The 15960-nt window shown below is 41.8% G+C and overlaps 1 protein-coding gene across 1 annotated transcript in view; it reads left to right on the top strand.

Moving 5' to 3' along the window:
- The first annotated feature begins 2687 nt into the window (after positions 1 to 2687).
- The window catches only part of chrna7a (cholinergic receptor, nicotinic, alpha 7a (neuronal)), a 40160-nt gene continuing 26887 nt past the window's right edge, over positions 2688 to 15960 (top strand). The window contains exons 1-4 of the mRNA XM_033641867.2: positions 2688 to 2818; positions 8888 to 9027; positions 9500 to 9544; positions 15650 to 15759. Of these exons, the coding sequence (XP_033497758.1) occupies positions 2764 to 2818; positions 8888 to 9027; positions 9500 to 9544; positions 15650 to 15759 (350 nt within the window). The 5' untranslated portion in view covers positions 2688 to 2763. The remainder of the gene's footprint in view (positions 2819 to 8887; positions 9028 to 9499; positions 9545 to 15649; positions 15760 to 15960) is intronic.

Raw genomic sequence — 15960 nt, 5'->3', positions numbered from 1 at the left:
GATATCAGTTCGTACGTGCAGTGGAGGGTAAATATCTAGGCTCAGTTCACCACCTGTACCAGGACAAACTCTTTATCATGAGATACATCAAACTGATGTGCTTTCAGTCTTTTAGTTGCCTAAGCCTTAATCTGATTATTTTAATGTTTCCCTCAAAAACCTGCCCTGACAATATGGTGTCCCCATCTGTCAGGGCAGGTTTTTGAGGGAAACCTGCCCTGACAATATGGTGTCCCCATCTGTTTTTTTCCCCTTGTGATATTTTTAGGTTATTTTGATTCTTTATTGTGTCATATGACAGATATTTCACAGTATTACCTTGGAATACTGTGAAATATCACCAGAAGTTTTAGTAAATATCACATTTTAAAACAAACAAAAAACAGACATATTGTTCCTGTTTTGACATGTTATTTACATTTATTATACTCTTCCTATTCTGGGATTGGTTGTGTCTTAGTCTCTAATCTGGCCATATGGTGATATAGGTACAAGAGGGGTAGATGATGCAATGATTTTCCACCCATGCTCCACCTAAACACCAAAGGGGAACTGTTCCTGCGTCATGTTGTAGAATTCTTTTTTTTTTTTTTAAAGAATTGAAGTCAAAAATTAAATCCAAAGCCTTCTTGACTTTGACAAACATGCACTAAACAAAAAATGAAATGCAACAGTTTTGTTTTTGCTCCCATTTTTCGCAGGTTTAAGTTAAAGATATAAGACTTTACTCAAGTCTTTTCTCAAATTGTGTTCACAAATTTGTTTAAATCCATGTTAGTGAACTCCTTTTTCAAGCTAATGCATCCACCTGACAGGTGTGGCATATCAAGATGCTGATTAAATAGCATTATTACCCAGGTGTGTCTTGGGCTCGTCACAATTTAAGACCCCTCTAAAATATGCAGTATGAGCCCACAACACAATGCCACAGCTGCAGTGAGTTTTGAGGGAGTGTGCCATTGGCATGCTGTCTGCAGGAGTGTACACCAGAGCTGTTGCTTGTGAACTTAATGTTCATTTCACACAACATAAGATGGCTCCAGTGTTGTTTGCAAAGATTTTGGCAGTACATCCAACCAGCCTAACAACCACACAAGTTAGTTATGATAACAAACTGCTGACAGGTCAAGACCCTAGTAAGGACAATGAGCATGCAGATGAGCTTCCCTTAGATGGTTTCTGACAGTTAGTGTGGAATTTTTCAGTTGTGCAAACCAATTATTGTGTCTTTTCTGGTGGCTGGTCTCAGACGATCTTAGTTTGAAGAATGATATTCACACATCCAACTGTCTCAGATGCAGGCACGTTAGAAAATTCACTTGAGTCTTTGAACAGAAAATCCCGCACACTACTCTTGCTCAGCTTATTAGTAACCCTAATGTTTTGGTTGTTGTGGACCTTTGTCAAGAGTGTTCAACACCATTATTTCATATTTTATAGCATGGCATAAAATGGTTTCTCATCATTTAATCCTTTCGGAGATAATGTTTGTGTTAAATATCCAGTATACTTCTCTTCCGCATGTCTTCAATGTTAGTACCTCTCTTCGGCGAGTAACTTTTTCAATGCCCTGGAACAAAGACTCAGACAATCTTGAGAAGAGAAGAGGTGAAGATGCTGGATGTGGAGGCCATGAGCTGGTGTAGCTACACGTGGTCTGTGGTTGTGGGGCTGTTTGGATGTACTGCCAAATTACCTGGAACGATACTGGAGACATCTTATGGTAGTGAAATGAATCAATTCATAGGCAAAAGCTCTGGTGGACATTCCTGCAGTCAGCATGCCAATGGCACGCTCCCTGAAAACTCACTGCAGCTGTGGCATTGTGTTGTGTGATCAAACTGCACATTTTAGAGTGGCCATTAATTCTGACGAGCCCAAGACACACCTGTGTATTAATGATGCGGTTGAATCAGCATCTTCATATGCCACACCTGTCATGTGGATTGATTATCTTCAAGTGAAGTGCTGACTGACATGAATTTTTAAAACTTTGCGACCATATTTTGAGAGAAATCTATCTATAGAGTGCAACAAAAAAGTATAGGTCTTGAACTTAAACCAGCGGGAAAATGGGAGCAAAAACAAAACTGTTGCATTTAAATTTTCATTCAGTATATTTTGGGGTGGATAGGAAGTAGCAGGGTATCTACACACATCAAAATATATGCACAGTTCCTGGAAAGTTACACTGACAAACATTAGAAAAACAAGAATCCATCAACTAAATTTTAAAATAGTTGTAATAGTTGTAATTCTGCTCAGTGACCAGCAGGTGTCTCTTTGTTTTGCAAAAGTTGATTTATAGCAGCTCAGTGAGAGCCTGTACAACTTTTTTCAGCATCCCTGAGCATCACCTTTCATACTCCTTCAACTCATTTTGAGAAGTAATGAAATGATGCAGGGTAAAAGCACATATGGGGGCTATTAGGCTGTGACTAATAGACACAACATGCGTTTGGAGCAGCAGTGTGGAAATGATAATGATATTTTTGACCATTTGTTTTGTTCTTCTTTCCTTTGTGGTGTTCTCCTCCATCAGCAGGTGCACGGTCAATTAGTGAGACTGAGGGCAGAGTCTTGATGCAACAACAAATCTCATGGCTGTCCTGCCAAACAGCAGCTATTCATTAGGAGGAGGAGTTATTTAATACACCCCGCAGACACACACACACACACACACACTCCCATCATCTCCGCATCCCGTCAGGTCCACAGATGAACTGAGGAGTCTCTGCGCTCTCACTCTTCTCTCGGTTCAACATGGACTCACTGAATTTTCTGCTCTTCCTCGCAGTCAGCGCCTTCACACTGAAAGGTAGGCTGTCACCGTGCGCTATAATTGCTAATTAACTCACCAAACCTGGGGTATTTTTACCGGGAAGAGGCTGGGGGTCGCCCTTTTTATGTGGTTTTTGCGTTTCATGTGCGTAATTAACCTGCTCCACGATGGATTCATTTACCTCCTGAGTGCATTTACATACCTGTTGTGCCAAACACCGAGTTTAGGTGACGTTAATGTTATTTAATGCAATTTTAATCACACATATTTAATGACCATACTAGTTTATGTAAACTGAAACTAATAGTATTATTGGGGGTAAATGTTTATTTTTCATTCTTTCCTCAGCACTTGATGCACCATTAACACGTAGTCTATTGTGAGTTAAATCAAAATCAGTCTGAATAAAAGCCAACGTTTTTGATCATGAAGAAGCATGCATATGGACTTACTGTGTAAAATAAAATGACAAGACATACATTTCCTTTTATTGTAATGGTGCAGCCACTGGTTTTGTGCACGTGTGTGATTGTAATTAGAGACAATGTTTTCTCTAACTTTAAAGCTGCTTCCAAATGCACAGTATGCATAAATGTAATAACTGCATGAAAACCAACATCCAATTTGCAGTATGCAATGATTGCAATACACACTACATCACAGGTGTCACGTTGTGTCATGTGGACTCAGTGCTGTGCTGTATGCACTGTGGTGTGTGACTGTTGCAGCTTTTATTGATGTTGTGTGAGGTCTTTCATAATTAGCTTCAAAGTGGAGACTGGCAGGGAGTTTCTGTTGATGGATATGTTTTTGTATTGATTTCTAACACTGGGGCAAAAGATCACAAGTGTGTGTGTGAGTGCATGTGAGGGTGAGCGAAAGAACTGCAAAACACCGGAAATGTCACACTAAGTTCATTATTCAAAGACCCTCATTGTAATGGAGAGCCGAACAAAGGTTTCTGTATTAAAACCAGAGTAACACTGCTCTTGTTGTGGCCTTCACGCTATGTTGCAACACATATTTCCCCTCTGTATGAACTGCTGCTTACACTGCTGGTGCCTGTGCTCCATGGCAAAGGACACACATCACAGGTCAGCTCATGCAAATCTACAAAAATCTAAGGACCCCTGTTCTTTAAATGGCAATTAGTTCACAAAACCTTCAAGACATGCTGTGTCTCATCAGTTTTGCTCCGATCTGCTCTGAATTTTGAATATTTTGACTGAGGCAGTTAATTTAATGGTAATGACTGACTTAGGCTCTTTAGTCTGCACTTTGCAGGCACTACTTAATTGAGGCTTCCCCCGGAGTGAAGTCTAAGGAGGCAGATGGAGAGAAGTTGTGCTGCTGTGCACACATACATGCACATCTTGATGTCTGAGCATGTGTCTGGGCTACTTAAAGCCCTTGTCCGTCTCTTTGACATTATTAAAGCTCTTCAATTGATGAAGACGTAAAAAGGCTTTGCTTCTCCGTTTTATGGCTCCCAGCTCACTTTCAGAAACATATAAGCAATGTTCCTTGTGTATTCTGACAGCAAGTGACATGCTGGGATGTATTAGAGAGAAATCTTAGCATAATAATACATTGATTTCCCCGTGCTGATCTGCATGATGAAATTTGATTATGGTGAGGTTTGGAGGGGAGCAGATCCATAGGGGATTGAGCCGTGGACAAAGACAAGCTTTCAGTCTTTTTTTATGAAAGAACCGGATGCATCAGAGAGCAGGGGAATGGGGAGATGCCTACAGTCAACAGCTCTGCCAAATCATCGGGATAATGTGCTTCTCATAGGTGGTTTAAGATAATTGGGCTGTGGCCATTAGTGAAGTGAATACATGCTGCCAAAAACGCTCCATAACTCAAGAGGGGATGTGAGAGTGTGTTAAAATGAGGGTCAGGTCCAACTTGAGACTGCACAGTGAGATGAATCCAGTGCAGGTATTGTATTTGGATGATTGCCTTGTTCAGGTTTCATGTGTTTCACCACCCTTCACTTTGTTACAATATTCTATTCAAGATTATAAATGGGAAGAGGTGTGATAATGAGCCAGAACCTCAGGCGGGGATGGGATGATGTGTGGATGGGGTGAATGTAGCCTTGGCTCAGTCTTATTCTTGAAATTAAAGATTTCTTCCTAAAGAGATTATACATGCTAGAAACTACTTGTTGAAAACATGTTAAATACTGGGAACTATGTAGTGCTGCATTGTGGAGTTTCACCATTTTCATGTCCAGGATCTTTTGGCAGGCCTGAGATCGTGTCTGGAAGCACTGGAGCTACCCTTAACATAACCCCTCCCCTACTTTTGCCTATCATAAGTAATGTTAGTAGTAGCATTAGTGTCGCTACATTCACCCACTGCGTTGAGCACTGAGTTCACCACGTGCTATGTGCTAACAATAGCTGCTGTTAGCTGCTGAACGAGAGTTAGTTGCTATATGCTCACTCACTCGTTCTTTGGCTCTGGGGGCTTATACGTTACTTTGCTGCTGTTAGGTTACCTGCTAACAAGAGTATGTCACTGCACAGTTTCTAACTCGTTCTTTGGCTCAGGGGCTGTGTACGTTGCTCTGTTATTGAGTTAGCTGCCAACGAAAGTCTGTTGTTGTGCAGTGGTGCAGTTGTTTTTGACTCGGGTATGTACATTGCTACTAGGTTAGCTGCTAACGAGAGTCTGTAGCTGCGCAGTGGCTAACTAATTTTTGGCTCAGTGTTTGTTACCGTGCTACGTGGTTAGCTGCTAACAAGAGTCTGTAGCTGCGCAGTGGCTCATTCATTTTTGGCTCAGGGGATGTGGTCATTACTGTGCTGGGTTAGCTGCTAACAAGAGTAGGTCGCTGCACAGTTGCTAACTCGTTCTTTGGCTCAGGGGCTGTGTACATTGCTCTGCTATTGGGTTAGCTGCTAACTACAGTCTGTAGCTGCGCAGTGGCTCACTCATTTTTGGCTCAGTGTTCGTTACCGTGCTACTTGGTTAGCTGCTAACTAGAGTCTGTAGCTGCACAGTGGCTCACTCATTTTTGGCTCAGTGTTCGTTACTGTGCTACTTGGTTAGCTGCTAACGAGAGTCTGTAGCTGCGCAGTGGCTCACTTGTTCTTTGCTCAGGGAACGTGTTTGTTACTGTGCTATTGGGTTAGCTGCTAACAAGAGTCTGTCGCTGCACAGTGGCTCACTCGGTTTTGGCTCAGATAGAGGTGTGTACATTACTGTGCCACTGAGTTAGCTGCTAACAAGAGTGTGTCGCTGCGCAGTGGCTCACTCGTTCTGTGTTTCAGGGGTGTGTTTGCTTCTGTGCTACTGAGTTAGCTGCTAACGAAGGTCTATTACTGCACAGCGGCTCACTCGTTATTGGCTCAGGAGATGTGTAGGTGACTGTACTAATGGGTTAACTCCTAACGAGTGTCGCTACGCAGATGCTCACGTGTTTTTGGCTCAGGGGTTGTGTCTGTTAGTGTGCTACTGGGTTAGCTGCTAATGAGACTCTGTCGCTGCACAGTGGTTCACTCATTGGACACACCCCTAGTGTCTATAGATACAGTCGGCAATGACGGGAACGCTCACAAACATCACATCCGGTTAGAGCCGAGGGGGGAAAACAAACCAGTCTCTGCCATTAGGAGCACCACAAAGGACAAAATGGCTCCAAGCTATCAGAAAAGAACTTTTAGCTTTGCACAGAAACAGGCAATAGAAATGTCCTTCAGAGGGTTAACGTTATATTTCATTTTATGCTTGGAGTACATTTCAGAGCCAGCACTTTGTTTTTACATATACCGTACTCAGTAAAGAACTTTGATCAGTACTTCTACTTTTACCAGACTTTTGTACACAAGTATCTGTACTTCTACTTAGGTACTGAATGTGTACTTTTGTATGTGATGCGAGGAAATCTACACAAATTACAAATGTAGTACAAAGTTCACTAGCGTTTAAACAATTAAACTAATATTCCTGATATCCCTGACATAGTCTACGATTGTTTGGAAATGGTTAACATTACTGACTGCAGACATACATGTTTTGTTGTTGGGTCCCATAATCTGCCAAACTCATCCTCTCTTCTGATAGCTTGAAGCCATTTTGTCCTCCTTTATGGTTCCATTTTATTATTTGGTAAAAATGTAAAACTTTAATTGGTGATTTTTTTTGTTTATTTGCAGTGCCAAAGGGCACACAGCAACTCTTCGGCATTGTGGCTAATGGTAGAGACCGGTTTGTTTTCCCCCTCAGCACTAACCGGATGTGACGTTTGTGGGCGTTCCCGTCATTGCCGACTGTATCTATAGACAATACTGCTCTTTTTTTTTCACAGTTTTGGGACCTCATTTTATATACTTTGCAATTTTTTGATCTTTTTTTTTCAATCATCAAATTTGGTTAGGTGGTTAATAACAGTTTTCTGTGATGTGACAGAATCTGGACACATTTATTTTTTGCTTCACCCAGACTTTAAGTAAATTTCCAGTTCCAAACAAAGTTGTAATTTTTACGATCATTTGAAGCCAATGTAGAATCATGGCTCTGTTAAGGACAACATCAGTCAGTCACTTGACTGGAACATCTCAATGACTATTGGATAAACTGCCCTGCAATTTTATACAGATGTTGATGGTACCCAGAGGGCAAACATAAACATGTTTTGCGTTTTGCGTCTGAGTGCAATTTGCCCTTTTTGTTCATCTGATTGCAGTTATCCATGTGGTAAAGCAAATGTTGCAATAGGCAGAAGCGAGTAAAAAAGAAAACTGAGGTTTTCTAACTGCGAGTTCAGGGTCCTGACCAACGACATGCAGAGGCGCTCCTCAAGACTTCAGGCAAGGAATTAAGATGTGACAGAGAGAGACTGTATTTGGGATTTAAAATCCCAGTCTGTCTTTTCAAATGCACATCTTCAGACATTTAAATATTGTCATCTTCTTTAAACGTCTGAAGATATGCATTCTTTTCAAATGCACATTTTCAGACGTTTAAAGAAGATGACAATATTTGCTTTTCAAACTCTCTGAAGTTGCTGATAATTTTACTGTTGCTGCCTGTGGTTGTTGGAGCTGATCTTTGTGAATTGGACAGTTTTTGCACTGAGGCTCATTTACACAGAAAGGACCCAATGTTGTGCCAAATGTATATTACTTGATTCAAATATGAGCAAATAGCACAGGAGGACTGATGCCATTTGCTTGGCTGTGCAGTTTGGGGTGCATCTCACTGCAGGTCCTTTGAGAATTTTATGGTTTCCTTTTGTCTTATTTGTGTTGGTATAGCGGACGCAGAAGCCGAGCAGTCCTTTTGTGAATTTACCCCCGATGTGCTGTGGTAAGCATGCATTTAGCTCAGACAACCTCTGTGCCTAAGAACAGCCTTGGAGAGATGACTTTTATTGATCAAACAAGTTCAGTGTTGTCTTATAAATACTCTAGATACACACTGTGGCACTGTGGCTCAGGAGGTAGAGCGGTCATCTGCCAATCAGAAGGTGCTTTAATTCCTGGCCCTTGCAGTCATCATGTCAAAGTGTCCTTGGGCAAGATACTGAATGCCAGAGTGCTCCCGTTGGCTGTGCCATCAGTGTGTAAGGGCGTGGGAAAGTGTATCTGATGAGCAGGAGGCCCCCTCTAGCTGGTCACCAGTGTATGAATGTGTGTGAATGGGTGAATGGTCCTTGTGTTGTTAAGTGCTTTGAGTGGTCGCTAAGATGAGAGAAGTGCTATAAATGTAGTTGATTTACCATTTGTGATGAATAAAAAGACAACCACAAAAATTTCTATGCGGTGACATCCTCGTCTTTGGAATTCCTATCAGTGAAATTCAGCTCTTTTGCTCTTTGTACCGAACAAACTGCTTTTGCTTTGGCTAGAAAAAAAAAATCAGTTATGTAAGACAGACACTGAGCTGAGAGCAGTCTCAGACAGTCATTAAATTCAGTTTATAGTGAAAGACAAAAATGCTGTTTGTGCTGTAGGATGGCCGTGTAAATGGGAGGTTGGCAATGAAATTGAAAAGGAGCTGGGAGTATATGTGACTGTGTCAGTCTTGCTCATTTTTTCAGAAGTGATTATGAAAGTATATTTACTGTCCAGGTTTCTCTGTATTTTGTAGTTTCTCTTCAGGGGCCAAATCAGCGCAGACTGTACTCGGACCTGATGGCCAACTACAACCCACTGGAGAGGCCTGTTTACAATGACTCCCAGACTCTTACCGTTCAATTTGGCTTAACCCTGATGCAGATCATGGATGTGGTATGTAAATACTGGCTTTGCACACATTACTAAGCATGCATACACAAAGCGGTGTCACTCCTAGTGATACTCGGTTATCATCAATCAATATAAAGATCGTCTTCTCACTTCACAGCCAAAATTCTCATGTAAAATTATTAAATTTTCTGCTAGAGGTTATGTCGAAACCAGCAGTTATGTTTTTGATTGATGAAGACTTCTTGTTATATTCATGCACAAATACATTTTGGATCATTTACCTCTATGTTTGGATGTCTTTGAGTCATAAATTCAAAGTGTAATTGCAAGTTAACAGTCAGTTGTTTCTCTATCATCAAAGCCATTAGAAGTGAAGCTGCTGCAGACATTACATTTTTTTTGTTGAGTAGCATGACACCTGCTTTGTTAAAGTTGAACCTGAGAAGACAATAAAGAAATAAATACACCAAAATACCTGAATATTAATGTTGATAACGTCATCGTTTTCTTACAGGATGAGAAAAACCAGGTTTTGACCACCAACATTTGGCTTCAGCTGGTAAGACATTTCCCTGTACCATGTGTGTAAAGTCACAGACATCTTTAATAATTAATTCATCCATTTTCTGTATCTACTTATTCTATTCGGGTGGAATGTGAGACAGTAAGCCCCTGGGAACAGATATGCAGAAAACCCCACCACCTCTCCCACGTAGGAGCAAGACACACAGACTTTGTGGTGGTTTTGCCTCTTTTTTATTTATTGTTTTGTGTCTCTTTTAAATCAATATGCATCTTTTTGGGGTTTTGTGTCTCCTTGTGGTTGTTTTTCCCATTTTTGTAGTTATTTTTGTCTCTTGGCAGTTCCTTTGTGTGAAGGAATTTTGGTCACACTGAAACCCTCAGTCTTGGTCAGTAATAGTCTTGGGAGACAATTAGGCCTACAGTCATGGTCAGAGCAGTAGCAGGCCTGAAAGAGGCCTCGAGGTCAGGCTGCTCGACCTCGATTATCTATGGTCTCCTAACTCTGACCGAAGGAGCACAACTCCCCAGAAAAGGGAGCTCTGGCTGGCTCTGTTTTTATCGCAAACAAGGTTAGAGAAAGAAAGATTGCCCTGTGCCCCAGACCCAATAGACCTCCTGTTTCTTTCTAGATATGAGTCATGAGTGACTCAGGCGAGGTGATTTAGAGCAAGCAAGGTGAGCATACTTGTGTGTGTACAGTCAATGACCAGTAGAATCTTCACAGTCTCATAGATTTGTACACAATATCCTTATTTGGGAGCACTTAGGTTAGGGTTATGCTCAAGGTTTAGACAAAGACGCCCTCAGACTCTCTGGACAGCATGTACTGTGTTACACTGTGTGTGTTAACTGTGATTTTTCTTGATTGATCCTTTATTAAACACTGTGTGAGATCCATTAAGGTCTCCACTGGTCGTCATCAGCTCAGACAATTTCTCTTTATCACTTTGCATCTCTTTGTGGTCATTTTGAGTCCCTTCCTGGTCGATATGTGTTAATTTGAGTTACATTTTGAAGGTGGAGGCCAGGGAGACCCCTGACAATTTGAGCCCCTGGGCCAGAGACCAATAGGCATGTTCAATAATCCATTCATGTCTGTGCGTGGTCACAATGCTGGAGTCTCTCTCAATCGGAGAAAGACTGGTGGTTTTTTGGGGGGTTATTTGCCAGACTATTTCTTGGCTGTGACTCCTTGAAGTCCTCATAGTGACAAAAAGACTCCAAAAAGTGAGGCACAAATAATCAGCCTCCTCGTTCCCAAACAAGACAATGAAAGTGGACACACATGGGCAATCATGGGTCGGTCAATATGTTTGTAGGATTAGACAAGATAGAATTACACAAATTGCGGCCCTCTGACGCTTCCTCCTTGTACCTGGCTGTATTCAGTGCGCCATGCAAATCCAGGCAGGTTATGAACGGGAACCTGCTGTGAGACTGCCACAGTCAGAGGAGACAGAGAGAATTCTCCACACGTTCATTTAAATATGATTAAACAAACAAGACAGTGCTGGTAGATGGATTTTGTTACCTTTGCACTGAGCTAGGCTAGCTGCTTCCCCCTGGTTTAAGTCTTTATGCTTAGCTAAGCTTAGCTTCATATTTGCCGTATAAACATGAGAGTGGCATTGATCTTTTTGTCTAACTCTCTGCAAGAATATGAAGTATTTTCCCCTTATTGTCAAACTGCACCCTAAACTTTAGCCTTAAACCTGATATTTGGTTTCTTCATCTAATCACAATAAAGGTGCGGTTGTCGTCTTATACAATCTTGTTCATCACAGCAGTCTTTTCCCTTTCACCTTCCGCAGGGGCAGTGCGCCTCTTTCTTCTCCATGCAGTGAGATGAAGTGTATGAACACAGATGTTTTATCGCAGCCTATCCATTGTGTGACACCAGTTCCCTGCTGCTGCACTGTCAGCACGCTGTATCAAGGCTGTTTGGTCTGTTTTAAATCACCCCGTGGAATCACAGCAGCAGTCCCACTCAATCTTTCTCCACTCCACACCCTGCACAATCGACTTCGCCTCTCAAACTCAAGATAGCGCAGACAGCATCCACAGTATCTACCATTTGTTAGCGCCAATCCAAGCATATGTCTCCTCATTCTACTTGTGTGGACTCCAGGAAAGAAAGTTTAAATGTCCTGAAGATGTGTTTGTCTCTGAAAGTCACTTTGAGACATTGAAGATATTTCTGCAAGATTACACACTCAGCCATGCTTTGCCAGAGAGTAGTAATTACACGATTTTTCAGTGCTTCAGGATAGTGTTAGAGTGAACAATTACAAATGTACTGACAATTGTAGCACTTAGAGCATAATGACATAATTGGGAGGCTTCAGTTTTGGTTTTAGACATCATATTAGTGCTTTGTTGAGGACAGTACAAACTATTGTTTAGTATTTTTGTCAGTATTACCATGGAATCCTATGGACCCGTCAGTGAGTTTCATAAAAGTGGCTTAATGGAATAGTTCAATATTTGGGAAATATGTGTTTTTGTTGAGAGTTAGACAAGAAGATTATACCACTCTCATATTTGTCTGGTAAATATGAAGCCACTTAGCTCAGCACAAAGATTGGAAACAGGGAGAAACTGCTAGCCTGGTTCTGTCTGAAGGTAAATCCACCTACTGGCACCTCTAAAGGCCCAGGCACACCAAACTGACATCAAAGAACTAGTGGCGACAAAGGCCGACTGTTGTGTCACCTCATGTTACAGTTTGTCTCAGCCAAAAAGTTGAACACATCACAAAGACTACAGACAATGGCCAACTAGGACGTGTGTTGTGTGCCTGTGTGAGAGGAAATAACTCTCCACACCAGCAGATGGCAGTAGTCTGTGTTGGTCATTTAAGAAGAGAAACAGGAAGAATCACAGGATGGATTCAAGACACTAGTTAGCACATTAACAACACAACCTGCTGTTGAAAGAACAAAGAATATTTATCATGCGTTAGTGAACAATAACAAAAAATTACTAAATGTTTCTGCTAAAGTGCTCCCTAGCTAAAAACATACCCAGGTAGGCAAAATGACCTGGCCCAGAATTGGCCTAAACTCAGCATACTGGATGAAAATAGCTGGGCCATGTCTGGTTGCCCGACTTGGCTGAGACTTGGTATGAGTGACACCCCAGAATTGTGCCAAATCAACTGGCCTGACTCCGGCTGCTGACACTGCCATCACTGGTCCAACATCAGAAATGACCTGGCCCAGAATCAGCTCAAACTTGATGAAATTACCCGGGGCGCATCTGGTCCCCTGACTCGGTCGAGACTCGGGATGAATGACATCCCAGAATTGGGCCAAATCAGCTGGCCCAAATCTGGCTGCTGACACTGCAATCACTGGTCTGATTTCAGAAATGACCTGGCCCAGAATCGGCTCAAACTTGGCATGCCGTATGAAATTACCCAGGCCGCATTTGGTCGCCCAAATCGGTTAAGACTTGTTATGAATGATGCCCCAGAATCGGGCCAAATCAGCTGACCTGATTTCAGCTGCCAACACTACCATCACTGTCTGATCTTACCTTATATGTAAGACATTTGTTTTGATCTCACACCCTCTTGACTTTAGCTGTTTATTAGCTTTCCTCACTTTTGTTTCCCTTCTTGTGCATTGACCTGAACTGCCAATTAGAGTGATGTTGCTTACTGATGGGATCTAACAGGCTCAGCTGTCTCTGACGCAGATTCAACATGCTGAATTGGCCCAAAAAAAAAAAGCTGACAAGGCCGGACATGGGTTGACTTATGCCAACGGTGTTTGACACACGGCAAAAACTAGGATAACTGACACTTACCAACAGTCCGACCATTGGCTTGGTGTATCAAGGCCTTGGAGCTCATTATCTGACACTTTATATTTCATTGTTTAAGTCATCAAAATACAGCGCTTGGGCAGTGACTTGCAGTGTCAGAAACCAACAAAAAAAGGCATCCTTTGACGTCGGCATGATACACGGCCGGTTCCTGTTATAGTTTAACGGCACCCGGCGGCACAGCGGGACAAGGACGAAACCTAAGGCAGCGAAAGTTCGACTGGGGCGGGCAGGAGTGGTGGTGGATGGGTCCAGCAGACATCGACTTTCACCCAAGAGAGCGGTATTCACATCCGGCAAGATTCTAAAGCCAAACCCTGTTGTTTTTTTCCTAAACTTAACCACGTGTTTTTGTTGCCTAAACCCAACCATGTGTTTGTTGCTGAAGGAAAAAAAAGTCAATTTGCAGTGTTGTACCGACATAGTGCATTTATTTTGAAAGAGACTGTATATAAACGGTAAATTTCCTGTGAAAACAGGAGTGTATCTTGAAAGAAGACAATCATATAAGAACGTCAACAACCATCGTACCTTGCACCTCGTGTGTGGACATGGTAAGTCCATGACCAGAACGTCAATATGTGACAAGGTCGGAGTGAGAATGTGTTGGTTTAACCGGAAAATCGAGCCAGACGAGCTATTTCCCCCTATTTCCAGTCTTCATGTTAAGCTAAGCTAACCACAAGTGAGCAAAGAAGCGTATTTCCCAGATGTCAAAATATACCTGAACATGATTCTGTTAGACAGAGCAGCAAGTTGGTAAAGGTGATGTGACTCATGGAAATTCACTTTATTGAGCTGTACAAGTGATTCCACCCTCCCACAGTGTGTTTCACTCAGCCTTTATTAGCAGCTGACCTTTATATTTCTTCATACCGATCACAGCCATTGTTTAAATACCACATTGGCTTGAATTAATTAAAAATGAATTATAGGGGACGTCGGTGGCTTGGTGGTGGAGCGGGCGCCCCATGTGCAGGGCTGTTGCCGCGGCGGCCCAGGTTCGGCTCCGGCCTGTGGCCCTTTGCTGCGTGTCACTCCCTCTCTCTCTCCCCCTTTCACACTTGTCTGTCCTGTCAAATAAAGGCTAAAAATACCCAGAAAAAATCTTTAAAAAAATGAATTATAGATCTGATTAGAAAAAATCCTCAGAAAAGCCATTTCATCAAGATGTAAAAAATCGGGACATGCCAGATCAGCCAGCTGTACCAGTTTGCTATGCTGAGCTGGAAATCAGCCAGTCGTCATGTGCGCACATCTGCTGTCAGCGGTTTAAAGAGTCAAATACGATAAAAGATTCTACTCATTTTCACTACTTTCGAGTTACACAAATTGTGTAGTTTCACTTTAGATAATAAGTATAATCAGTAAAACATGTCGGTCACAGCCTGTGTTTTTAAAGAGTTCATTGTCAAGACTGAAGTATCTCAACATCAACCATCAACATACAAACGTTGATGGTTGCTACGAGGGGAGGGAATTTCGAATAGCATTTCCCTGTAGCGCCACCAGAAGGTCAACGTTTTCACATATTTGGTGGGATAGTTTGATACCTGCTGTATGGATTGGCACAAAAGTTTGACAGTGGGACAGTGTATTCTATCAGCTTTGGTGATCTCTTGACGGTGAATACAGATGGTGAATACAGGTGTTCCAGCACAGACTGAGGAAAATAAAGTCTTTTTTTGAGGACTTAAGGATTTATTTTCAGGTTCATACTTGTATTTTGGGTTTCTAATAAAACCCAAAATACAAGTATGAACCTGAAAATGAGTGTAGTAGGTCTCTTTAAACTAAGATGTGGCTGTTGAGTCTTCTTTTTTGATGACACACTGAATGTAAAGCCTTTTGATAAATACATCATTACAGTGACTTTATCATTTGGTTTGAGATTTGAGTCCTATAAATGCCTCTTGACTGCACTGATAAAGATGAGACATGACTCTCGAATTATAATATTCAGAGTTATGTGTCTCACACTGTTTGACTTGCAGAAGAACCCTGCAGTGTTCCTTGAAAATCTAAAAATTGTATTCCTCCCCAGATGTCACTGAAACCTGGCATAGAGATTGAACTCAATTCTTGTAGCATGTCACTGCATAATGTTTCCCACAGCTGGTGTCACATACATTTATTTTACCCATTATGGCAGCTGTCACTACCACTAAAAAAAAACACACGCACTTGTGTTAGAGTAAATCCCAGGTTGGGCTTTCGAACATCAAACACAGAGTCTCATACAGGTTTAAAGAATGTGTTGAAAATATGTATGTGACATATGAAAAGTACATTATGTTTCTGCATCCCACAGTACTGGGATGATTATTACCTCCGGTGGAATACATCAGACTATCCAGGTGTGACCAATGTGAGATTTCCTGACCATCTCATTTGGAAACCAGACATTCTGCTGTATAACAGGTAGGTATTGTAAGGACAGATCCACGGGGTGCTGCACTGTAATTGGATATGCATGGTGTCAGGCTCAGCATGCATGCATTGTCCTCCGCACAATATAATGGGAGGATCTCGGGAGGGATGGTAATTTTTTGGATTTTTGTGTGCCAGTATTAAAAAAAAATACTGTTACAATGACACCAGCTGTGATATATTACAGCTGAA

The sequence above is a fragment of the Epinephelus lanceolatus genome, chromosome 2 (assembly GCF_041903045.1).
Source record: "Epinephelus lanceolatus isolate andai-2023 chromosome 2, ASM4190304v1, whole genome shotgun sequence".
Taxonomy (NCBI): domain Eukaryota; kingdom Metazoa; phylum Chordata; class Actinopteri; order Perciformes; family Serranidae; genus Epinephelus; species Epinephelus lanceolatus.
This window is presented reverse-complemented; position numbering and strand designations above follow the sequence as displayed.